This window comes from Entelurus aequoreus, linkage group LG15 (genome assembly GCF_033978785.1).
Source record: "Entelurus aequoreus isolate RoL-2023_Sb linkage group LG15, RoL_Eaeq_v1.1, whole genome shotgun sequence".
NCBI lineage: Eukaryota > Metazoa > Chordata > Actinopteri > Syngnathiformes > Syngnathidae > Entelurus > Entelurus aequoreus.
In genome coordinates this window covers 4,854,191-4,880,630 of record NC_084745.1, presented here as the reverse complement: position 1 = coordinate 4,880,630, position 26,440 = coordinate 4,854,191, and the positions used below count along the sequence as shown (strand labels likewise).

Here is a 26,440-nt window from a genome sequence, read left to right as displayed (position 1 = left end):
TCCAGCATTTATCCAATAACGATCACGTTTTCCACTCTATGCTCCCCCATTGAAGTCAATGGATGCTCAGCTTCAACGTGTTTAATGCACTGTGACACGAGCACAATGAATGTGGAAGTAGCTGATTCTCGACAAAAGTTGAAAACATTCTCGCGCATATTTAAAGTTCATATTTGACCACCTATTTATGATTTTGGCCATTTTCCCTTGCAGTCTTGGAGCTATCACCACTGTTGTGTGTTCTTTTCAGAGGACAATAAATCTGCACTCATTATATCCATGTTTCAATGCATAGTTGTGTCCCTGGAGAAGATAAAGATGAAATGTGAGGCGTGTACTCACTTGTGTGAAATACTGGACAAAAGATGACGCTCACCTGGCCTAAAGTGCATTGAAGCTCTCCAAGAAAATCATCATCAGCCAAGTCGTAGGTGTTGTTGTCAATGTCATACAAGCAAAACTTCAGCCTTTGCACCGTCTCAAAATAATAGTCAATGGAGAACTTCTTGGTGAATTTTGGATTCAAGCAGTTCAGGATCATCTCTGTGCGCCCTAACTGCCCAAACATAAACAAACACAAATCAGAGAAGCACAAGTGTAGGACTAAAGAGGTGGAGAAAGTTCAGACCTCATGCCACTGTGAGCCAGAGGCGTTGATGTACAAGGCGCACAGAGGGTCGGACTTGGAGAAGACATCCATGTCCATGAGGTTGTCACAGGAGATGGTCAGCTCCACCTTGGAGGGCCAATAGGGGGCCGCAGCCTGTGTGGCCCCACTGTACGCCATGGCAGCTGCAGCCTGTGTGGCCCCACTGTACGCCATGGCAGCCGCTTGCTGATCCTGGGAATGCAACGTCAACTAAGTCAGAAAAAAAGAGTGGAATTTGGCACAGACAAGGAGTAGCCTACCCTCAATGATGCTTCATTTTAAATCATTCCTGTTTGTTATTGTGTCACATGGTGAGGCTGGTCCTTGTGTAGCATTCTCTACATTTACATCATTCACAGTACATTTTAAAAACACTTCATTTATCATACACTGATTGAGTTAACATCTGGGATATTATCATTTATATAATAGTATATATCTATATCATGAATCAATTTAAGTGGACCCCGACTTAAACAAGTTGAAAAACGTATTGGGGTGTTACCATTTAGCGGTCAATTGTACGGAATATGTACTGTACTGTGCAACCTATAAATAAAAGTTTCAATAAATCAATCAATGCTAGCTAATGGTATCTAATAACCCACTAACATCTGGGATATTATCATTTATGGTAGCTAATGGTATCTAATAGCCCACTAACATCTGGGATATTATCATTTATGGTAGCTAATGGTATCTAATAACCCACTAACATCTGGGATATTATCATTTATGGTAGCTAATGGTATCTAATAACCCACTAACATCTGGGATATTATCATTTATGCTAGCTAATGGTATCTAATAACCCACTAACATCTGGGATATTATCATTTATGGTAGCTAATGCAGTGTTTCCCATAAACTGCCAAGATACCTGTGGCGGTGGGGGCGTGGCTATGGGCGTGGTCACCATGACACCATCAGGTAATTTGCATAATTTACTACAATGATATGATTTAATTTGTGGCGGACGTAATTCTTTCGTGGCGGGCCGCCAAAAATAAATTAATGTGTGGGAAACAATGAATGGTATCTAATGACCCACTAACATCTGGGATATTATCATTTATGGTAGCTAATGGTATCTAATGACCCACTAACATCTGGGATATTATCATTTATGGTAGCTAATGGTATCTAATGACCCACTAACATCTGGGATATTATCATTTATGCTAGCTAATGGTATCTAATGACCCACTAACATCTGGGATATTATCATTTATGGTAGCTAATGGTATCTAATGACACACTAACATCTGGGATATTATGGTATATGGGTCGTACTTGTATAGCGCTTTTTTTCTACCTTTTTTAAGGAACACAAAGCGCTTTGACACTATTTCCACATTCACCCATTCACACACACATTCACACACTGATGGCGGGAGCTGCCATGCAAGGCGCTAACCAGGCCCATCAGGAGCAAGGGTGAAGTGTCTTGCTCAAGGACACAACAGACGTGACTAGGATGGTAGAAGGTGGGGATTGAACCAGGAACCCTCAGATTGCTGGCACGGCCACTCTCCCAACTTCGCCACGCCGTCCCCATTATCATTTATGCTAGTTAAATACATCTCAAGGTTAACTTAAAAGGGTCAAATTATGATATTTTCCGCAATATTTAAAGGTGGCATATGTAGGAATGTGGCCAGAAATGGTACTGCAATCAGGGTCAAGATGATGTAGTCCCCTCCCACTCTCCATGACTGAGGTTGCCAGATACGCAATCCTACTCCAAGGAACTTCAAATGACGAGTCCTACGCTGTTTCTCTTGTTTATGCTTATTGCAAGATGGTTTACTAAGTAATTATGCCACATTCTACTGATGTCCATTAGCCAAATGTATTTGTAAAGTTACGCAGCAATATTTTACTAGGGACAGATGGTTGGCATTACCCTGCTGATATGTAGAGTTTGACGGACCACCATCCAAATATAAGCTAAGAGACAACCCACGTTACTAAATATATTTTGCCCTGTCAGTTGGGGCTAGCATGCTAAGCATTACACTAGGAGCTGAGCACCATCACACTAAGCATTGGTTGCAGGAACATACTATCTTTGGTAGACAAGATCATAGACTGTATTGGACAATATAGTTTACATACCTTAAGAAAAGGTAAATGCCTGACTGAGGAGGAAATTAGCAAGTTTGGCGTTTGATGAAAAAATGGTCTCCGTCTCTCAAAGGCATCCACGATACAAATCCTGGTTTTGTTCCTGGCTTTGTCATGAATAAGTTGAGAATGGTTACAAGGCCTTTTAGATTGACTAAGGTCTGACATGTTTAGTAACTCTACCAGTGGCAGTAGCTAGACCAGGGGTCCCCACACTTTCCTCGCCCACTAATTGACTGATAGAGTGTGTAATTGACTGATAGAGCGTGCACTTGCCACGCGAGTACGATGATGTCACGTTATCGATGGAAAAATGCATTTTTAGACAATATGATTTGCTTGAGCGGCTAGGAGACACCGAGAGTAACAAGCGGTAGAAAATGGATTAGAAAGGACAGATAAAAAAAAACTTTTAAATTGAATATATATATATATATATATACCGTATATATATATTTTTTTTCCCCCGGATTTTGGACGCTAGCGGGCCGTAGTTTGAGGACCGCTGAGCTAGACGAAGATGGCGGTGTGTAACTGGCAACATGGATGTGACACACTCACAGACTTTCTAATTGGTAGAGGGCGGAACATCAAAATAAAAACAATAATATTTCGGGGCTGTAAATGTAATTTTGAAATGATCATATCCCGGCTTATCTACTGTTATCAGTCATAGAGGTATTGGAAAAGACGATGATTTATTAATGCCTTTTGACACATCAGGGCCATTCAATGATGACTTGACATGAAATGATTACATATGGCTCCTTTAAAGAGGACCAGGGACCTATTATCAAAACTAACTTTTCTTACCTATTGGTCCCTGTTTTAATGTATTTAGGATTTGCATAAATCCCGACAATTTGAAATGGAACCATGAAGGTTTGGCTGAGATATTAATAAAACATTCTTGTCTCCATTTATACTAGCTCCAAACCAGGGGCCGTACTTATCAAGCTTCTTAGAATGACTCCTAAGAAGTCTGCTAAGAGTTGACTTAAGAGTAAATAAATTATTCGCTGAAAGCTGCACTTAAAAGTTAGTTATCAAGCGTCTTACTCACACTTTCAGCGAAGTGTAGGACTGAATCTTAAGTGTCACACTCAGAGCTGAATTACGACATTACTATGTGCCGTAAACGCAATTTTAGGTGACGTCATTTCTGTGTCCATAGAAATGACCAATCACGGAAGGGAATCCGTTGTCTAAGAATAAAGAAATATCTTGGAAATATTTAAGTGGACAATGGGAGTGTATATTTTGACAATAAACTACAAAATAATACAAAAAAAACTAGTCCCCGCCGGCACTCACGCTACCGCTCCCTCTCTTCTCTCGCCCACACACTCACTGATGTCACTCACCTCACGGCCACACACATACGCTACTGTCATAACATTTTCTTTCCAATTCATTAATTAGGCAACTAATTTGAAACTGGTGTGGGTGGCTCTATATATACTAGCCCACTGCAGCCACATGCAGAAATCAACAAGGAATCGAAAAGTATTAAATCTGTGACAAAAATAATATCCGCTCTGTCTAAACGATACCGTTTGATCAGCTGCTCGTCATAAAAAAAACAACAACATTGTTCCGTTCCCTGAACGTTCGCACACGTCTCTCTCGCCTCAGTGCCATCCCCTGCTGGCAACTCCTAACTACTTAAGACACCTCTGAAGGTCTCTTAAATATCGTGGACAGTAGGAGTGATTCTTAGACTTAAGAACGTTGATAAAAAGCTTTTATTCTTAAGTTTGAGAGTAGGACTACATTTCGCAAATTCTCAGGACTTAAGTGTAAAATGGCACTCTAAGAAGCTTGATAAGTACGGCCCCAGATCTTTGGAATTTGCCCTCTTTGTGACATTTTTCCCAAGTGTGACATCTGTGGATATCTCCATTTATGGTAGAGATTTACCCCGAGAGCTTTGCGCGAGTCCGCCCTTGTCGTCCAACGCTGTAGTCAACAGCTCCTTCCTTTTTCTCCGTCCTCTTGTTGTGGGGCAGACTAGATGTTTGATGGATGCACTGATAGAACAATGAATGAAAATCAAGTCTGTCACTTTTCCAGCGTGGATAATCACCATATGCATGCGTTGTTATGGACCACAAGAGCGCTCACTCTCGTGCATTGGTTGCAGCAGCTGAGGTCTTTATACTACATGCACATAAACACTAATAATGACAACCCTTGTAAAAGTCCCCACGGCTATTAAACACATCATAACTTCATGTAAATGTTCAACATGTGTGGAACAAACACATCATAACATAATTTCATGTAAATGTTCAACATGTGTGGAACAAACACATCATAACTTCATGTAAATGTAATGTAAATGAACAAACACATCATAGGATGATATATTATCGCTGCAGTCATGTAAATAAACGATCTTTGTAGCAACATAAAGCCTTATTTGGGCATTACCTGTGATAGTTCCGTAAAGATGCACTTGAGTGGTGATGCTATGGCTAGCTAGCAGGCTGGGAGTGACCACGTGGTTCCCGCAGCGGGGCGGGCGGGCTGGGCGTGTCACGTTACACAAACAATGCTCGATGAGATTATGTCATTAAGCAGGACTTTGTTTATTTCTTCTTTTTGTCATATTCTCCAAGTGTGTAAATTTACGACAAGGCTTGTTTTTCAATGTAAATCTTTATTTGTTAAACGTCGGTTTCATTAACACTTCCGGTTCTTCGTAGCCACATCCTGTAGGCGCATTCCCGCCTTCAAAATAAAACTACCCTCGGATATAGCTGGTTTGCATATATGACGTCATATCCGTTTTTCTTCTGGGGCGCCTTCATTGACAATATGGTCAAGCAGCCTGAGCGTAGCATTAAAACAAGTGAGTGTCGAGTTTGATCAGAAAATATTGTTATATTGCTGTTCTGTTCTTGGATGTTCCAGTCGTTCAAATAGAGAGATATGAAATAGCTTTTTAATGCTAACTACATTGCTAGCATACGCATACACCTAATGCAGGGGTCGGCAACCTTTACCACTCAAAGAGCCATTTTGGCAAGTTTCACAAATTAAAGAGAATAATGGGAGCCACAAAAAAAATAAAAATTAATTTAAAATGAAAAACACAGCATATAAAGCTTTAATTGCTTTGTGCTATGTTAACCAGGGGTCTCAGACACACGCACCGGCACGCACTTAAATATAGAAATTTGATGTCAGTGCGCCCGCGAGATTTGAATGAATGGCGCTTGATAGCGTCATACTTGTCAATCCTCTCTTTATTTCCGGGAGACTCCCGAATATCAGGGAGTGATGGCACTGCTTTTGGTGCCCTCTACAGCCTGCCCATCAGCGTACCTGCTCAGCCACATGTAGAGTGCAGCTTCAACTTGCTTACAAAACTGACAGCAAGGCGTACTAGCTCAGCAGCCACACAGCTTACACTGACGGTAGCCGTACCGTATAAAACAACTTTAACATTGTTACGTTACAAATATGCGCCACACTTTGAACCCACACCAAAAAAGAATGACAAACACATTTCTGGAGAACATCTGCACTGTAACACAACATAAACACAACACAATAAATACCCAGAATCCCATGCAGCACTAACTCTTCCGCTCAACCGACGCACGGGGGGTTGATGTGTGGGGGGGTTTGGTGGTAGAGGGGGTGTATAATCTAGACCGGAAGAGTTAGGGCTGCATGGGATTCTGGGTATTGGTTGTGTTGTGTTTATGTTGTGTTACGGTGGGATGTTCTCCAGAAATGTGTTTGTCATTCTTTTTTGGTGTGGGTTCACAGTGTGGTGCATACCGTCAGTGTAAGCTGTGTGGCTGATGAGTAAGTATGCTTTGCTGTCTCCTACGTGTACAAGTACAGCTACGTACAACAAGAGAGTCAATGACTTCACCATAAAAGTAGGTGACATTGTCATCACCAGGAAAGATGAGGTCACCTACCTAGGTTCCATTCTAGAGGCTAACCTTACATGTGATAAAATGGCAACCAAGGTAGTCAAAAAGGTTAACCAACGAACGAGATTTCTCTACAGAATTTCCTCTCTGGTCAACAAAAGCACCTTGAGGATTCTGGCGAGAACTCTCGTTCAACCCTTTTTCGATTACGCATGCACCTCCTGGTATCCTAGCACCTCCAAAACCCTCAAATCTAAACTCCAAACATCTCAGAACAAGCTAGTCAGGTTACTTCTAGACCTCCACCCCAGATCCCACCTCACTCCTACCCACTTCTCTAAAGTGGGCTGGCTCAAGGTGGAGGACAGAGTTAAACAACTTGCACTGAGCCTAGTCTATAAAATCCGCTACACCTCCCTGATACCGAAGTACATGTCAAACTACTTCCTTAACGTAAATGACCGCCATAACCACAACACCAGGGGGTGCTCCACTAACCACGTTAAACCCAGATTCCGAACTAACAAAGGTCTTAACTCATTCTCTTTCTATGCCACATCAATGTGGAATGCGCTCCCAACAGGTATAAAAGAAAGGGCATCTCTATCCTCCTTCAAAACCGCAATAAAAGTTCACCTCCAGGCAGCTACAACCCTAAACTAACACCCTCCCCGGATTGCTAATAATCAAATGTAAACAATCAAATGCAGATACTTTTTCTTTTTCTTATGCCTTCTGATCTCTCTCTCTCTCTCTCTCTCTCTCTATGTCCACTACTTGATGTCCATATCCCCCCCCCCCTCCCTCCACACCCCTGATTGTAAATAATGTAAATAATTCAATGTGATTATCTTGTGTGATGACTGTATTATGATGATAGTATATATGATAGTATATATCTGTATCATGAATCAATTTAAGTGGACCCCGACTTAAACAAGTTGAAAAACTTATTCGGGTGTTACCATTTAGTGGTCAATTGTACGGAATATGTACTTCACTGTGCAACCTACTAATAAAAGTCTCAATCAATCAAGCCGGGCTGGCACGCTGTTTGTAAATGCTATAGAGGACAATTACTGCAGTTCAATTAGGGCACGCCCTTAATTTAGTAATTAGAGTGAAAATAGGATTATATTTTCCCTGGGAGTTATCTAGGGGAGGCACCGAGATCCATAAGTATGTAGCTGAGCCGCATCAGAGTGGTCAAAGAGAATAAGGGGCACTTGGTCAAAGAGCCGCCGCGGGTTGCCGACCCCTGACCTAATGGGAAGGTCAATATAGTCATTTCATCATATTTCTGCATGCTAACTATCATGTAATTCATATATCACTAGGTCAGGGGTCGGCAACCCGCGGCTCCGGAGCCGCAAGCGGCTCTTTGACCACCCTGATGCGGCTCAGCTGCATACTTGCCGACCCCCCCATTATCCCAGGAGATTTATGGATCTCGGTGCCTCTCCTAGATAACTCCCAGGGAAAATATAATCCTATTTTCACTCTAATTACTAAATTAAGGGCGTGCCCTAATTGAACTGCAGTAATTGTCCTCTATAGCATTTACAAACAGCATGCCAGCCCGGCCACATGTTGTATGTAGATTGTACTTGCACACGTAGGAGACAGCAAAGCATACTTAGTCAACAGCCACACAGCTTACACTGACGGTAGCCGTATAAAACAACTTTAACACTGCTACGTTACAAATATGCGCCACACTGTGAACCCACACCAAAAAAGAATGACAAACACATTTCTGGAGAACATCCCACCGTAACACAACATAAACACAACACAACCAATACCCAGAATCCCATGCAGCCCTAACTCTTCCGGTCTAGATTATACACCCCCCCCTACCACCAAACCCCCCCCAAACATCAACCCCCAGCCCCCCTCCGTGCGTCGGTTGAGCGGAAGAGTTAGTGCTACATGGGATTCTGGGTATTGGTTGTGTTGTGTTTATGTTGTGTTACAGTGCAGATGTTCTCCAGAAATGTGTTTGTCATTCTTTTTTGGTGTGGGTTCAAAGTGTGGTGCATATTTGTAACGTAACAGTGTTAAAGTTGTTTTATACGGTACGGCTACCGTCAGTGTAAGCTGTGTGGCTGCTGACCTAGTACGCCTTGCTGTCACTAACGTGAGCAAGTTGAAGCTGCATTCTACATGTGGTCGAGCAGGTACACTATTAGGGCAGACTGCAGAGGGCGCCAAAGCAGTGCCATCTCGCTCTGATGGTCTGGAGCAGACCTGGGAATTCTGCGGCGGCCCGCGTGAGGCCAATTATAAATTACAAAATACATTTTAAAAAGTATCTATTTTGAGTGTGCAATACAACGGTGCTGCTTTTGTTTTGAAAAGCGTTATTTGTATTACTTCCGTGTGGACGTATGCTTGTGCGCGCAGCGGCAATCACAAATACAAAATTCACGAGCGGCAATCACAAAATAAATTTAAAAGAACATCTTTGTCGTGCGTGCAATACAACTGTGCTGCTTTTATTTTGAAAAGTGTTATGTGTATGTCCTGTGAGGGAAGGCGCACAGCGACAAGTGATGCCCGGTTATCCCCGAGACGCTAAAAAGAGAAAAGTTGATGACGAATGGCGTGTTTTCAACAAGACATGGACTACCAAGTAAAGGTAAAGCCGTGTGCTCAATTTGTGGTACACACGTTGTTGTGTTTAAAGAATATAGTGTAACGACCTGCTGAAGTAGATGTTGTCTTCTTGAGTTGTGTAAATGAGAAGTGAGGAGACGTGCGTGTGGAAGGAACGAGATATGTTGAGCTGTGTTAGTATAGCTTGCTCAATAAAAGTTTAAAAAGAGCATCAGACTTGGTGTGCACTTCTTCTGGACGCTACAATTGGTGGCAGAAGTAAAACTGCGCATACTGCGCTGCTTGTGTGCTACGTCATCGGGAGGTATGTGCCACGTGAGGAGCTCGCCGCAAAAAGGAGAGAGAGAGAGAGAGAGGCAGCGTTTACAGGTGCAGCCACGCTGCTTGCCACGGGGGAATTCCGCCCTCAATGAAGACTCCCAGGTTTGATGGCAAGGCGAACTGGGAGGCATTTCATCCCACTTCTGACACCAATTGTAGCGTCCAGAAGAAGTGCACACCAAGTCTGATGCTCTTTTTAAACTTTTATTGAGCAAGCTATACTAACACAGCTCAACTTATCTCGTTCTTTCCAAAAGGAAAACCAATCCTCACTCCTCATTTCCGCAACAGCAACGCTTCTTCCTTCTTCGCCAATCACCTTACAGGCGTGCTACGTTCACAACAAAGAGGATGCAGGATGAAGTGACAGAAATTGACATTTTTGTATTGTATTACACATCAGGAAGTGTTGTGTAAGAAAGTGTTAAAAATAAAACCATCAAAAGCCATCTGCTTTTGTATAAAGATAAGTTAGGTTAAATGAAAATATTATTATTATCTATCTTACGGTATATCAAAAATAATTTGTGCAAAATTTAATTGAAATATTGTCGGTGTGGCCCTCCAGCAGTGCTCGGGTTGCTCATGCGGCCCCCGGTAAAAATTAATTGCCCACCCCTGGACTCTGGAGTCTCCCGGAAATAGTGAGACTTGGCAAGTATGACGCTATCAAGCGCCATTCATTCCAAACTCGCGGGCCGCACTGACATCAAATTTCCATGTTATAGTGCGTGCCGCTGCGTGTGTCTGAGACCCCTGGTTAACATAGCAAAAAGCAATTTAAGCTTTGTATGCGGTGTTTTTCATTTTAAAATTAAATTTTTTTTTTGTGGCTCCCATTATTTTCTTTAATTTGTGAAACTTGCCGAAATGGCTCTTTGAGTGGTAAAGGTTGCCGACCCCTGCACTAGGTATTTATGTCAATGGGTAGTTCTAAAGTCACACATATAAAGGGACACACAATGACTTGAGTGTGAGGTATTTGCGAGCGGCAATAATCAAGATAAGCCAGCGAAGGAGCAGTGACCATGGAAACCGGAGTCAGATGGGAGCAAGACACCCCAACCCCCTCTTTGGAACAGTTTTTCAGTCCTTGGGAAGGAGAAGACTGACATTTTGCGATGAGCCAGAGGAAGCAAGATGTCTCCTTTCCCTGCGTGTAGCCTTTAGAGAATTGTAAGTCTTTGCTTCAATCAAACACTAAAATAAATCTAGGATGGTGAATCTGAAAACGACTTGGTGAGTTTTATTTCTTGCGTACTGTAGGAGTAAAATATTCTCCTCCCTTCAGTATTCAATGAGCCAGACGTGGCGTCATCAAAGTCCAAGCAAAACGAGGACCCTGGGCGGAACTAACGGACCTCAGACTGTTTCCTGCCCACTTGCAAGGTTGGCTGACTGATACTGCACATTTTTGTATCAATTCGATACCAAGAAAACAAGGGCAGATTTGTTAATATTCATACCGATAACATTTATAAAAAAAACGTACACATTAAAGAAATTGCAAAATCATTGATGATCATGGTTATAGTCCAAATGAAATAACAAATCATTTTGTATCTCTGAGCAAATAACAAGTACACTAAATTAACAATATCAACAAAATCATAACATTATAACCTTTTTTCCTTTTTATCACATACAATTTTTAAGCAAAATAAAGTCAATAGTGCAAAAAACAAACTATATTGTGACTCACATAAAAAATGTAACAATATGAAAAACACATTTGGAAAAAAGAAAAAAATATTCATCTCATCACACTTTTATCAAGCAATGTTGGTACTTCCATGGGTTTATGGTCCATAGTTATATATGTAGAACCTTTGAAATATTACAATCCACCCCTACTGACTACATTATGTCAAGTACCACTGACTACATTATGTCAAGTACCACTGACGACATTATGTCAAGTACCACTGACTACATTATATAAAGTACCACTGACTACATTATGTCAAGTACCACTGACTACATTATGTCAAGTACCACTGACGACATTATGTCAAGTACCACTGACTACATTATGTCAAGTACTACTGACTACATTATGTCAAGTACCACTGACTACATTATGTCAAGTACCACTGACTACATTATGTCAAGTACTACTGACTACATTATGTCAAGTACCACTGACTACATTATGTCAAGTACCACTGACTACATTATGTCAAGTACCACTGACTACATTATGTCAAGTACCACTGACTACATTATGTCAAGTACCACTGACTACATTATGTCAAGTACCACTGACGACATTATATAAAGTACCACTGACTACATTATGTCAAGTACCACTGACTACATTATGTCAAGTACCACTGACTACATTATGTCAAGTACCACTGACTACATTATGTCAAGTACCACTGACGACATTATATAAAGTACCACTGACTACATTATGTCAAGTACCACTGACTACATTATGTCAAGTACCACTGACTACATTATGTCAAGTACCACTGACTACATTATGTCAAGTACCACAATGCCGTATGACAAGTTATTTTTCCATAAATGAGCACTTTCAAGCTGTAGTGAAAGTGTTGTGTTGTTGTAAGTTGGTATTTGATGACATAACCCATGCAAACAAATATTTGGTCTTGGCAAGTGGTGTCCAAAGTGCGGCCCGAGTCTCTTTCGCGGCCACAGCTTGTTTGATGTTGGTCCGTGGAACATAAATGTAAAATACGACATTATGTCTGCATCAGAATGGGTCACACTGAAAATAACACAATTTAGTTGTGCAAAAAAACCATCTGAAGATTGTAGTAATGTTTTTTAATGTGTGGGTGACAGGCAGTGTTTTACATTCAGTCTTAGATGCATCAGAAGTCACTTCAAACAGGTCCAGACTAAGAATCTTTTATTCTCCAGGCATGTTCACACACTTGGTTGTTGATTCAGGCCATTCATGTCTTTTTAGTGTTACATAGCAGCATAAATACGTGTATATACATTGTATACAAAGACACATATATACAGAACATGGATACATGATACAGACTTGTACAAGTCTGGAGAAAGTACACATAAAGTGCAGTCACAGCAGCAGTATGTAAACTGAGAAGGTAAAAGTGAGTTCCAGAAGGATGGTCAAATCAACCAGACTGTTTTGCAGTTGTGTTAAAAAAGTCCACATTGTGATAAATATTCCCATCCCTCTTTTCGGATTTTTGAGGTGTGCAAATCCTCAATGGAGGTACAACTCACTAGACCACAGTACAAAAACAAGATGTTGGCAAGAATAATTGCTGAGGGAAGGGCAGACATTAGAAGCCTAGTTATAAAAAAGGAATTTTCTTGCACACTAAGCACACATAAAATTTCAATAAATTAATTTGATACAAAAATACATGTATATATCTCTTATACTATAAAAACACAGGCATGTAAAAAGTTGATACTTCCAATCGCTGGTTTTTTGTTTGTTTTAGAAAGAGATGGTTTCACTACTAAGCATATAATAACAAAACATATGTAGCTAGGAGATTTAAAACAAAAATATCATTCTGTTGACCTTCATCACTTTATGTGGTACTTTCCAATGTGTACACATGAGAAGCAGTTCGGGACAATGTTTACACTAAGCTCAATCAAAGTCTGCATCGATCTTTTACATTTGAAATCATTTTCATGACTCCACGCACACAATTTTGACCTGCGTGTGTCACCCAGTTCAGGAAAATGTTTCATTTAAGAACCTTATATGCTGTCGGATTTGATGTCGCACGTCATCAAAATAAAAATGAAAAAAGACGCAACAGGCAGATCAAATAAAATAAAACTTATGATAATAAAATATAAATATATATATATAGTCAAGAGAATATCTACTGTAGGGGTTTCTAAAGTGAGGGAAGACTAGAAGAAAATATATTTGAATCCCCTTAAAGCCAACTTCAGTTTTGTAAAACTATTTCCTACAGAGTCTGATGAGCAACACTGCACCAAACATGCCATACAGAAAGCCTTTGAGAGGCCCTAGTTAACTATTCTAATGTATGTAAACAGTGGTTCCCTCTTTGCCACCACATGTCCAGCCCTGGGAGACACAAAGTCAAACATGAAAAACTTCAGCAACTCACGATCTTCCAGCATTAAAATCCGGAGACAATTGCAGTTCGTCACCAAAGCTGAGGCACTGGAGGAGGTCTTCCTCTCTTGAATCTTCTGCAGAGGAGAGACACTCGAAATGTGGCAACTGTCCAGACAGGTTTTCCTTACTCAGAGACTGAAGGGACACTCTCATTTTCTGGCTGTGCAGAGCCAGAGCCTCTTCCTTAAAGCTCCACAAGTGTCCAGCAGAGGAGTTAAGATCGTTCTCAGATGGTAGTTGGAGAGCTTTGTCTCGACTCTGTAGACTTGGCGGCTCTGCTTCTAACATGTGATTATGTACAACGTGGGCAATGGCCACTTGTGTTATTTTCTGACTCTGGATGGTGAGGGGCAGCTGGGGTTCATCCTTGACATCGACTGCCACAGAGGTGGGAATTTCAAGATGTCCCATTGTTATTTGGACCTCGACCTCTTGTTTCAAGGTCCCGATCGCCATTGTCTGACTGGAGTTGCCTCTCTCGGCAGTAGAAGGTAACTGAATGTATTTGCTCAGAGGCTTGGAGGAACTAGCTTTTATTTCGTGACCCTGTTGAGTCCCGACCATGATGTTCCCTGTCAGTGAAGGGTTGTCAAATAGCTTGATGATGAGCTGCTGTGATTCTTCTAAACTCAGAGGCTTTCTGGATTCATCAGTCTCTGTATGTACTGCGACAGTCTCTGGCTCAAAATGTTCCAGGAACAATTGGAACCCATCCCCGACACTCTGGAGCTCAATCTGAGACGCAGGAGACAGAAGCATACAATCGAGGAGATTGAGTGCATGGTCATTCTCAAGAGTTTCTCCCTGCGTCGGTCCATCAGGAGCCACCGGAATGTCATTCTCGACACATGGCAGCTGTGTAAAGTTCTCCTCAGTGGCTGCATCCTCAGACTCGTCAGAACTCAGGGCAGAAAGAGACTGGGAGTTGTACTGCATGGTCTCTGGAGTGTCTGCACCAGTCGTGGCTGAAGAAGAGTCTAATTCTTCCGATGCCATCATGCCTGTCTGGACTGGAGGAAGACACATACTCATACTACTTACATGTTCTGAGTCGGGTGTATCCCCTGCAATAACAACAAGCAGGCAAGCCAATCAAGTGTCCAACCAACTCATCGACCAATCAACCTTGAAGGCAAACGACTGGGAATACTTCAGTTTACTTTGGACATGCTCCAAAAGTTACATTGGAGTCACAACATATTTACACTTACACAATTCAACATGTTCAAAAAGGAAGTACAAAGAAGCAGAGCTTATTTAGCTTACCCCCACCATTTGTGAACGAATGATGGGTTCTCACTTCTCTGTGAAGCACTTTGAGTGTCTAGAAAAGCGCTATATAAATCTAATCCATTATTATTATTATTATTATTATAAGTGGTGTCCTTGTGGATCAATGACAACTTTAGTACCCCTGCACAATCTACACAATCTTTCGATATGATGAGAAAACCCCTCAGATATTAGAAGGCATCTCAGCAGGCTACCATTTGTGATCCAGTCATGTAATGAACTACACAGGTGGTGGTTGAGTTGGTATGACGTGACTTACTTGAAACACTGGATGGAAGTTTACTTTTCCGCCGCTTCCTGCGTTTCCCCTTGAAAAAAAGGTGTTTTTAGTTTTACTTGGTCATGTGGAATCACAAAGAAGTTAAGCTGAACTCACGTAGTTTTCACAGGTGGACCAGCGAGGATACTGTTGTGCGTGACGTCGCTTCTGAGCATCGGCTTCCTCATAATATTTGTCCCTGTCTGCCTGCGGGAGCAACTTCCACTGAAAAGACAACAAAACACAGTCATACAGAATCTTTCCAGAAAAAATCTTCGTAGAAAGAATCCTTCCAGAAAAAATACTTCCAGAAAGAATCTATCCAGAAAGAATTTCTCCAGAAAAAATATTTCCAGAAAGACTCTTTCCAGAAATAATCTTTCCAGAAAGAATCCTTCCAGTAAGAATGTTTCCAGGAAGAATCTTTCCAGAATGAATCCTTCCAGAAATAATTATTCCAGAAATAATTATTCCAGAAATAATCCTTCTGTCAAGGCTTGGTCCTTGGGATTTGTTTTTCCAGAAGGCAACAGAAAGTTGGCGCAGGCAAGACGTGAATTTATATACATGATTTAATATTAACACTCAAAAAAGAATAAACAAAAGGTGCGCACAATGGCGGAAGTACAAAAACTTGACTGAAAACAAAACTTGCACAATGGCAAAAAACTGAACAATAACAAAAACTTACTTGGCAATGGCATGAAGAATAAACTATGGGTAGCAGTAGCATGGATGAAATGATAGAGGATGTCACCAGGACGAACAACAGAAACAGACAGGCTTAAATAGTGACATGATCAGTGAAAACAGGTGTGTGACTCTAAACGTGAAACAGGTGCGTGACTCTAAACGTGAAACAGGTGCGTGACATGACAGGTGAAAACTAATGGGTTACTATGGTGACAACACAAACAAACGTGCACAAGGAGTCCAAAAACAAAACCAAACATGACTAAAACAAAACATGATCTCACAGACATGACAGAGCCCCCCCCCCCTTACTGACAGATCCCAGATGTCCAAAACACAAAAAATGGACAAGAGTCATGGGAGGGCGGGAGGGGGACATGGCGGTGGGTCGCCAGGCCAAGTGGCCCCGAATCCACCGAGGCATAGTCATGTGGCGGCGGCGAGTGGAACGCCGCTGCCACAGGCGAGGTGGGCGACCCGGGAAGGGCCACATCTGTGGCCGACGATGAGGTGGGCGCACTTGACGTGGCGGACGACCAGGTAGCGGCCATATCCGTGGCCGACGAGAAGACAGGCGCGTCATCGTCATGGCAGGCGTGGAAGCAGCAGATGAAGCAGGCGGCGAAGCTCGGCAAAGCTCGGCGAAGCTCGGCAAAACTCGGCGTGGCGCGTCGGGCGGCGAAGCTCGGCGTGGCGCGTCGGGCGGCGAAGCTCGGCGTGGCGCGTCGGGCGGCGAAGCTCGGCGTGGCAGTGCCTGGTCTTGGCATGGCGGTGCCTGGTCTTGGTCTTGGCATCGGGGGTCTTGGTCTTGGTCTTGGCATCGGGGGGTCTTGGTCTTGGCTTTGGGGGTCTTGGTCTTGGCGTCGTGGGGGTCTTGGTCTTGGCGTCGTGGAGCTGCGACTGGCAGCACTTGGCGTCGTGGAGCTGCGACTGGCGGCACTTGGCGTCGTGGAGCTGCGACTGGCGGCACTTGGCGTTGTGGAGCTGCGACTGGCGGCACTTGGCGTCGTGGAGCTGCGACTGGCGGCACTTGGCGTCGTGGAGCTGCGACTGGCGGCACTTGGCGTCGTGAAGCTGCGACTGGCGGCACTTGGCGTCGTGAAGCTGCTACTGGCGGCACTTGGCGTCGTGAAGCTGCGACTGGCGGCACTTGGCGGCGTGAAGCTGCGACTGACGGCACTTGGCGTCGTGAAGCTGCGACTGGCGGCACTTGGCGTCGTGAAGCTGCTACTGGCGGCACTTGGCGTCGTGAAGCTGCGACTGGCGGCACTTGGCGGCGTGAAGCTGCGACTGGCGGCACTTGGCGGCGTGGAGCTGGTAGCGTAGCTTGGTGTGGAGCTGCTACTGGCAGCACTGGAGCTTGGCGTGGAGCTGCTACTGGCACCACTGGAGCTTGGCGTGGAACTGCTACTGGCAGCACTGGAGCCTGGTGTGGGGCTGGCGCTAGCCTTGATCATGGGGCTGGCGCTAGCCGTGGAGCTAGCCTTGGTGTAGCTAGCCGTGGTGCAGGTGGAAGTGGCCTAGCTGGGGGTTGCGGCTTGGTAGGCCGAAAGACCGGTGGTGGTGGCCGGGACGGACGTTGCGGCTTAGCCGGCCGAAAGATCGGTGGTGGTGGCCGAACCGGAGGTTGCGGCTTAGCAGGCCGAAAAACTGGTGGTGGCGGTCGTACTAGAGGTTGTGGCATGGCATGACGCTGAGCGACCCCACCTGAACAGCTCCCAGCCCTAGCCCCCCTCAAGGAGCGGATACCAGACGCACTCCGGAACCGTCTTTTGGGGTGGGTGGAGGGAAGTCAGGAGGGGGGCCGAATCCTCCCCTTTAAATTGTCCACAAAGTATTTTTTCTTCTACCTGGGTTTTATTGGGTGAAAAAAAAAATTGTGACTTGGGCGTGGCTTGAGTCCTGGGGGGCGGGGCATGGAATTTGGGTGGCTTGGATTGACTTGCTCTAATGTCCAAAAGCATGTTCTGATATGTTTTATAATGTTTATGGGATAAGAGTCTTTTGCTGGAGGTGAGTGATCAAAAGAAAAAGTATTGAAAAAAAAATCCTGGTCTGTGACGTCATCAGTGCGAAGCAGGGCTGGCTGCTGCTTGCTTCCGCCCGGAGGGGGAGGGGCTTGTGGGAGCGGCGTGTCATGCCGGCTCGCAGAAGTCTTTCCTCGTCCTTGGCGACGCTTCCGGGACGGGAACAACGCGCCGATCGGCACCAGCTTGCTTCCATTCCCCCACATTATCCCCCTGCGCTCCCTGGGGGAAAAGCGCAGCGTCTCGGTCTCCATGGCGTGCAGCACCTCCCAAGAAGCCTCATCCAAACTGTCCAACTTGTCCAATTTACGTGCGAAAAAACATTTATGCTGGTGACATTCTGTCATGACTTGGTCCTGGGGGTTTGTTTTTACAGAAGGCAACGGAAAGTTGGCGCGGGCAAGACGTGAATTTATATACATGATTTAATATTAACACTCAAAAAAGAATAAACAAAAGGCGCACACAATGGCGAAAGTACAAAAACTTGACTATGAAAACAAAACTTGCACAATGGCAAAAAACTATGAACAATAACAAAAACTTACTTGGCAATGGCATGAAGAATAAACTAATAAACATTAATCTTGTGGGTAGCAGTAGCATGGATGAAATGACAGAGGATGTTACCAGGACGAACACCAGAAACAGACAGGCTTGAATAGTGACATGATCAGTAAAAACAGGTGCGTGACTCTAAACGTGAAACAGGTGCGTGACTCTAAACGTGAAACAGGTGCGTGACATGACAGGTGAAAACTAATGGGTTACTATGGTGACAACACAAACAAAAGTGCACAAGGAGTCCAAAAACAAAACCGAACATGACTAAAACAAAACATGATCACAGACATGACACCTTCCAGGAAAAATTATTCCAGAAAGAATTATTCCAGAAATAATACTTCCAGGAAGAATCCTTCCAGAATGAATCCTTCCCAAACTGCATAAAGGTGTGGCAAAGGCCAGGAAAGTGTCAGGCCTCCAATAGAACTATTTCAAAGGGAACAATGCTACTGTGGTTTGTAGTTTTTGTGACACCAGTCCTGGTTTTCTGACACCACTGGTGAAGGACCACATGTTCATACATTTCTAAACTATCACGGTCATTGAAAGGATTGACTGTCTCTTGTGCTTCCTTCTATGGCGCATTCATTGCCTGTATACCTTTCCCCCCAAAATGATATCATGAAATCTGTGGCACTTAAGTGAGCAAACCTACCATTTTACCAAGGGCCACATGAACAGATGCGCTGTCTCTCTTTTCCAGTTGCATGGTGACTATTTCTCTGTACTTATTTGCAAACAACATAAAAGCATTTGGCGGCTTCTTAATATACGGTCGCTCCCGCACGTGTTCAGTCTTCCTTGCATTACTGACATAGGAGCAGAACAGAACAAAGAAAAACTATTAACTTCCATAGATAAAATAGGTGTCTTAAATCTAGACTGTGCTTTTAAAAAGAGAAACCAGATAGCTGGATTTGTTGTTCCAAAGAAATCTTACATTGACGTGAAGAGGTTTTGGGGAGGTGCTGCAGACATTAAGGGGTGTACCTGCTCAAACAAAATTTCTCCATTCCTACAAAGATATGAAATAATAGAAAGGTCATCAAGATAAGAATATTCCAGGAATAGTTTAAACTTTATTCATCCCACTTTGAATACATGTCACACATACAAACAGGACAGAGAACATGACTTCAACAATAGAATGGAAGACTAGTAAAGTAATAGGAGTAAAAAATAGTAACTGACAACGCTTAATAACTCACATGAATCCAACAGGAACCATTTGAGGGGTCCCAGGCGTCATCATCATTCCTGACGGGGCCCTCATCTAAACACAAGTGGTCAACATCAAGCTGATGGAGTCTAGAATTATACCTGCATGGTCCTACCATTTGCTGAGGGTGTGGTCCTAGGACGTTTTGCACGGGCCATTGATGCGGCAGTTGCTGTTGTTTAAAGGGGATATTAAATGTTACACACATTTACTGTAAACATAATGACACGAGAGGGTTCCTGGTTCGATTCCGGCTTCCGCCATCCTTGTCAGTGGCCTTGTGTCCTTGGCCAAGACATCCACACTGGTTTACATGTTGCTTAAAAATGTAGATAAATAGTAGATATGTAAAGTCTCCAAAGAAAAAGTGCTATATAAATATACAGAAACAAAAATCATGTGCCTTATTAATTTTCTTCTGATTCCCAATGTCATGCTCTTTGCGATATTATTTGGGACTAAAAAAAGAAATCCCATTGTTGCTCCAGTTTTAAAGTAAACCGTACCGACACCCCAACAATGAGCTGCAGCTGGGTGGCCAAGACCATACAGCGGCTTCCACTCAGAACAGTCCTAACAATGGTCCATTTTATCCAGAGGTTGTTTGTAAAGTAGACGTATGAGTCCTGCCAGCATTGCTGCAGAAGATGAAGGAAGGAGGATCGGCCTGTCAGTGCTCTGACCATACTGCATCAATTTGCTCTGTAGGGTTGTTGCTCGAGAAAGAAGCTTCTAAAGATGATAGCAGACTCAAAAAACGGAAAAACGTTGGCTGAAGACAAGCTGAGGAAGGATATAGATTAATGGAACCATGTCCTGTGGTCTGATGAGTCGCAGATAAACTTAAAGGCCTACTGAAATGAAATGTTTTTATTTAAACGGGGATAGCAGATCCATTCTATGTGTCATACTTGATCATTTCGCGATATTGCCATATTTTTGCTGAAAGTATTTAGTAGAGAACATCGACGATAAACTTCGCAACTTTTGATCGCTGATAAAAGAAGCCTTGCCTGTACCGGGAGTAGCGTGACGTCACAGATGGAAGGGCTCCTCACATTTCCCCATTGTTTACACCAGCAGCGAGAGCGATTCGGACCGAGAAAGCGATGATTACCCCATTAATTTGAGCGAGGTTGAAAGATTCGTGGATGAGGAACGTGAGAGTGAAGGACTAGGGTGCAGTGCAGGACGTATCTTTTTTCGCTCTGACCGTAACTTAGGTACAAGCTGGCTCATTGGATTCCACACTTTCTCCTTTTTCTATTGTGGATCACGGATTTGTATTTTAAACCACCTCGGATACTATATCCTCTTGAAAATGAGTCGAAAACGCGAAATGGACATTCAGTGACTTTTATCTCCACGACAATACATCGGCGAAGCTCTTTAGCTACGGAGCTACATGATAGCATCGTGCTTAAATGCAGATAGAAACAAAAGAAATAAACCCCTGACTGGAAGGATAGACAGAAAATCAACAATACTATTAAACCATGGACATGTAACTACACGGTTAATGCTTTTTAGCCTGTCGAAGCTTAACAATGCTGTTGCTAACGACGCCATTGAAGCTAACTTAGCTACGGGACCTCGACAGAGCTATGCTAAAAACATTAGCTATCCACCTATGCCAGCCAGCCCTCATCTGCTCATCAACACCCGTGCTCAGCTGCGTTCCAGCGATCGACGGAGTGACGAAGGACTTCACCCGATCATAGATGCGGTCGGCGGCCCGGAGACGGAGGAAGTCAAGGTGAGGTCGCTGGCTAGCGCATCTGCTATCCATCTCAAAGTCCTCCTAGTTGTGTTGCTGTAGTCCGCCGCTAATACACCGATCCCACCTACAGCTTTCTTCTTTGCAGTCTTCATTGTTCATTAAACAAATTGCAAAAGATTCACCAACACAGATGTCCAGAATACTGTGGAATTATGTGGTGAAAACATAGCTTTTTGTATTGGATCCAATGGGGTCTGAATACTTCCGTTCACTCCGTGACGTCACGCGCAAACGTCATCATACCGAGACGTTTTCAACCGGAAGTTTCGCGGGAAATTTAAAATGTCACTTTATAAGTTAACCCGGCCGTATTGGCATGTGTTGCAACGTTAAGATTTCATCATTGATATATAAACTATCAGACTGCGTGGTCGCTAGTAGTGGCTTTCAGTAAGCCTTTAAGTTAGTTTGGATAAGTTAGGCTTAGTAGAGGCAACCAGGTGTCTTGTCTACGGTCAAGCATGGTCACAGCCTTGTTATAAAAGCTGCGGGCCAAGGTGATGCCCAGCCCAACATGTCTCTAGACATATTGTAAAGCCTGTGAGCATCTCAGCAACACCCTTACATGGAAGGTGGCTAACATCCATCATGGAGAGGGGAAGAGGATTCCAGCAATAATAATTGCCACACCTGCCCTATTTCTCACCGCTGGCTCTATAAAGGAGTGGTTCCAGAGCCCTTTTCCCCAGCCGGGTAGTTGAGGCCGATAATGTCTGGCCAGAACTTCTGAATCTCACAACTGCTCAGGCTACTTTCCCACTAAAGGAGAAATTAATTCCATGTACATGAAACCAGCTTCGGACTACTTTTTGCTGCCACCCATTTCACACTGCCCTTAGGCTCCTTAGGCTATTCCTCAGCTAATTCAAAGAAATGGACCGCAGTCCACCAGGTAGTGATCCCTGCTTTAGGCCATTTGTTTGAGTTAAAAAAAAAAAGTACCAGTATTTTTCAAAGGCAGTAAAGTATTGTGTTTGTCTAATTATAAGTTTAACTAATTAGGACTGTGTTACTTTATCAGTACCGGTTGTTGTACAACCTTAGTTTCTAATACACGTTACTTCTCAACTAAACAAACCGGTTGTCATTTTTCCCCCAAATCAGAATCGAAGGGATAACTGAGAAGTGTTGAGCAGAATTAAGAATGGAATCAGAATCATAAGTCTTATAAATTCCCTTCGCTAACCGTAGGGTCATTGAGACAGTTGGGTACAATTTGGACATGCTCACCTTTTTCAGCGTGAACAGAAACAATGAAATATTTACACTCGCTGTATGCCAATACGAGATGTTTTTGCTCACTTGCACAATGCCAAATAAGGTGAAATGAAAATCACTCCCAAAGAAATACATGCTGACTTCAGGTACTGACTAGTGATGGGCGCAGAGATGGGGTGTAGGGGGCTTTCCAGATGGAACTTAGATGAACCACCACAACTGAACATGAAGAGGTACTCATATCAAAAATACTTTGAACCAGTTGGGTGAGAAGTTTAACATGGACAGTTCAGTTAGTCCTTAGCTTGCAGATTTCGTAATCACCCCAGAACAGATCTACCTGTCCAACTCATGCTCCATGGCCGCATCCCAAGACCAATCTCACAAAACTTCCTCACTTGGGGCAAACACTTTTAATCCAGTGAGCATGTTTTCTTTTCTGACTCGCCTGCTTGAAGCGACAGTCTGATAAGCTGACACAACAAAACATGTTTTCCTTAGCTGCCGATGTCTCCTACTCAAACTGCACTGGAGCAACACTCCTCTCGTTGTCCTGGATTTGGCCGGCAATTAACCTTCCACTCAACATTTCAAGATGTTTTCTGATTGATGATTGCTTTGCAGGTGTGAGTGACTCACCTGGCTGGGATTGTGAAAATTTGCGTGACTATTGAGGTGCACTGGCGGCCTAATTTGCTGTGGTACATTGTACATGTTGGGGGTGTTCATCATTGTAGTCGGCTGTGGAAAGCGGGGCCCCAAAGGGAACGTGGGTAGCATAGGCCGAGAATGACAGTCTGGCCTGATCGGGTGCATTTTGATTCAAATCCTGTTAGGAAAGTCTGAGCTTGATCCGAGACACCTGATATTTATCAAATAAATACGGCTTTTTGGTGATGCAAGAGGTAACTCTGCTAAAAATAGAAGAAAAACTCTGCAAAATTATCATTTTACTACATCGGTTGACTAAAATATAACTAAAAACTGTAACCGATGCAGTTTGTAATGTCATACCTGCTGAAATTTAACAACTGCTGCTAAAACACCATTTCTGACAGCGCTGATGAAGTTCTATGTCAGCATGATGTATCGTGACATTCAAAAGCCACGGGGGGGAACAACATAAAGTGATGACCTCATGTCAAAGTCATTAAAGGCATTATTACAAGGCGATGACGACATGTCTTTTTGTAATGCTCCACAGTGCAAGGCAGGGCTTGGCATGAGTCCACATTCCTGTGCTCCAAAAACCACAAACTGTAAAACAAATATTCAGATAATGGAGTTCCAATATGTTTTATGCTTAGCATTCACTTCCCTCGCTCTACTGATCTGAACATCAAACCTGACCTGCAAATTGTAATTATGGCATCTACACCCCTAATAAAGAGTGATGGGGCAGTCAGTTGCTTAGAAACAGATAAAGAACAAGGCTTCCTTCAGACTTTTTGACAAGATCTGTGGAACTAAAGGAAGTGAAACGTTCATAGAACATACCTTGCATTTTGAGAGTTCATACATTTCCCCAGCTTCTAATAGTCCTTCCAGAGCAGGATCTGCTGTTCAGGCCATCGTCTGTTCCAGAAAACCTCTTCTCTGGTTGCTGATTCACAGAAAAAATCAATGAAAAGGCCCACAAGGTAAGGGTTTTGGCATCTGAGGAACACATCAGTCCTGGGGAAGGCAAGCGGGCCTGTGAAGCGTTTGAGAAGAGACACAGGCTTGACTCTTTTTTTCAGTTATTATTTGATGTGCCTTAGTGGTGTCATAACCAGGAAATGTCTTTGTAAGGAGGCTTGAAGGGAAGCTCTCATCTGTCTGCATGTCAGGCAAAGATCGATAGACCATTCCACCAAATCAGTAATTTGCCTCTGTGGAAAATAAAATATAAAAATGCACAATAATAAGTTAGAAATCATATTTTCTGTAATCGAAGTGTCCTGCACATTGATCTGGTTGCTTATGTAGTAATTACACTTTAAAGTAATTGGCCTGATCACCTTCCACAACTGGTCTTCGATTATAACAACCTCCAATCAGTCCCTGGTGAGTCCCACTTTTTAATGTTTGGCCAGGAACCACACCTCCCCGTAGACTTCCTCCTTGGTCACAGTCCACTGCTGGAAAATGTGAGTGGGTGGCCGAGCATCGAAGATGTATGCATGTCGCTAGGATGTGGCCCGAGAGGGTTGGAATTGGCAGGTAGACCAAGGCAGGAGAGACATGAGGCCAGTGTCAAGGTTGGCCAAACTCTGTATCTGCGTGATGTTGGCCTGGGACGCTGAAAGATCCAGCATGTATGGAGTTCTACAGGGTACCAGGTTGTAAAAGCTCCTGATCCTGCTGGCGTGGTCTCCTCGATTGCTCCTGTGCATCGGCTCACCCAAGTAAGACAAGTGCGCCGAACTGCCTTAATGTCACCTCTACCACCTCCTGATGAGTGCCTTGAATTCTGGCCACCGATTACACCAGGTGAGGCCAGGGATGAGAACCTGGAGTCTGGTGAGCCAGTCAATAATCCCATCAAGCCCATTGAGCCGCTTTCTCCTCAGGGTGTGTCCCAAAGAGCTACTCCGTCTTCAATATAAGAAGTCCCCAGTCGCAGTGCAACTGTCCCCAGGAAGTCAACTACAAAGATGGTTGTAAAGCACCTTAATCCATATCTTCTCCCAGAACATGTCAGAACTGTTGACCCCAGAAAGTCAACTACGAAGATTGTTGTAAAGCACCCTCACCCCTATCTTCTCACAGAACATGTCAGAACTGTTGTCCCCAAGAAGTCAACTACGAAGATTGTTGTAAAGCACCCTCACCCCTATCTTCTCACAAAACATGTCAGAACTGTTGTCCCCAGGAAGTCAACTACAAAGATGGTTGTAAAGCACTTTAATCCATATCTCTCCTAGAACATGTCAGAACTGTTGTCCCCAGGAAGTCAACTACGAAGATGGTTGTAAAGCACCTTAATCCCTATCTTCTCCCAGAACATATCAGAACTGTTGTCCCCAGAAAGTCAACTACGAAGATTGTTGTAAAGCACCCTCACCCCTATCTTCTCACAGAACATGTCAGAACTGTTGTCCCCAGGAAGTCAACTGTCTGATGGACATCTACACCTCCCGCTGCCTCAACAGAGCCAGTGCCATCATCAAGGACAGCACCCACCCTGGCTCTGACCTGTTCCACCTGCTGCCCTCTGGGAAGCGCTACAGGTGCATTAAAACCAAGACAAACAGGCTAAAGAACAGCTTCTTCCCCAGGGCCATAACCACCCTGAACGGACTGCCCCATTGTCCCTCATAACTGCCTTCTCTTCGGTGCAGTAACCCATTCCACCAACCACCCTGTTTTTTTCATGTAGATATTCATGTATATATTCATTTCACCCACTGTATATAATACATTTGTACAGGGTGTATAGAGTCACATTTGTGCAACACCTTTCTTTGCACTTCTATATTTTTTATATTTTTATATATTTACACATTGTTTTCTTACATGCACACATCGCACTGTATGCAATGGCCTCAATCTCGTTACCCTGCGTAATGACAATAAAGCTGATTCTGATTCTGATTCTGAACTACAAAGATGGTTGTAAAGCACCTTAATCCATATCTTCTCCCAGAACATGTCAGAACTGTTGTCCCCAGAAGGTCAA

At 43.5% G+C, this 26,440-nt stretch overlaps 2 protein-coding genes and 1 long non-coding RNA gene across 10 annotated transcripts in view; 1 reads left to right on the top strand and 2 right to left on the bottom strand.

Annotated features, from left to right (window-relative positions):
* LOC133629709 (copine-3-like) overlaps nt 1–5,403 on the bottom strand; it is a 33,425-nt gene extending 28,022 nt beyond the window's left edge. Inside the window, exons 1-4 of one of the 3 annotated variants that reach the window (XM_062020628.1) lie at nt 5,210–5,403; nt 4,697–4,806; nt 629–841; nt 377–556 (exon numbers count right to left, since the gene is read on the bottom strand). In XM_062020628.1, coding sequence (XP_061876612.1) covers nt 377–556; nt 629–823 — 375 coding nt within the window. In that variant the 5' untranslated portion in view covers nt 824–841; nt 4,697–4,806; nt 5,210–5,403. The remainder of the gene's footprint in view (nt 1–376; nt 557–628; nt 842–4,696; nt 4,807–5,209) is intronic. The other 2 variants (XM_062020627.1, XM_062020629.1) reach the window with 2 other exon arrangements.
* A 5,054-nt stretch (nt 5,404–10,457) lies between these two features.
* On the top strand, nt 10,458–20,259 carry LOC133630353 (uncharacterized). Its single transcript, XR_009821236.1, has 3 exons — nt 10,458–10,785; nt 10,901–10,998; nt 19,784–20,259. It is a non-coding gene; the product is annotated as an uncharacterized LOC133630353 (long non-coding RNA).
* On the bottom strand, nt 12,508–24,896 carry LOC133630352 (uncharacterized). 6 transcript variants are annotated; one of them, XM_062021918.1, is made up of 9 exons: nt 24,780–24,896; nt 24,277–24,650; nt 19,897–19,953; nt 19,771–19,835; nt 19,503–19,577; nt 19,218–19,371; nt 15,393–15,500; nt 15,276–15,324; nt 12,508–14,787 (listed from the first exon to the last, which is right to left on the bottom strand). In XM_062021918.1, exons 2-9 carry the CDS (start codon nt 24,298–24,300, stop codon nt 13,709–13,711), a joined length of 1,611 nt encoding a protein of 536 aa, XP_061877902.1. In that variant the 5' UTR covers nt 24,301–24,650; nt 24,780–24,896; the 3' UTR covers nt 12,508–13,708. The 6 variants fall into 6 exon arrangements, with proteins under 6 accessions (XP_061877902.1, XP_061877901.1, XP_061877903.1 ...); XM_062021917.1 differs by lacking the exons at nt 24,277–24,650; nt 24,780–24,896 and having other exon boundaries at nt 19,897–20,636; XM_062021919.1 differs by lacking the exons at nt 24,277–24,650; nt 24,780–24,896 and having other exon boundaries at nt 12,508–14,733; nt 19,897–20,636.
* Nucleotides 24,897–26,440: the final 1,544 nt, after the last annotated feature.

Bases quoted from the DNA above. Each gene is read 5' to 3' on its own strand.
- LOC133630352 (XM_062021917.1), bottom strand. From the start codon at position 19,989: ATGTGTGTAACATTTAATATCCCCTTTAAACAACAGCAACTGCCGCAT. The intron at 19,372-19,502 runs GTAAGATTTCTT...CTCCTATGTCAG, and splicing joins CAAAACCTCTTCACGTCAAT to TAATGCAAGGAAGACTGAAC. The intron at 15,325-15,392 runs GTGAGTTCAGCT...CTTTTTTTCAAG, and splicing joins GGTCCACCTGTGAAAACTAC to GGGAAACGCAGGAAGCGGCG.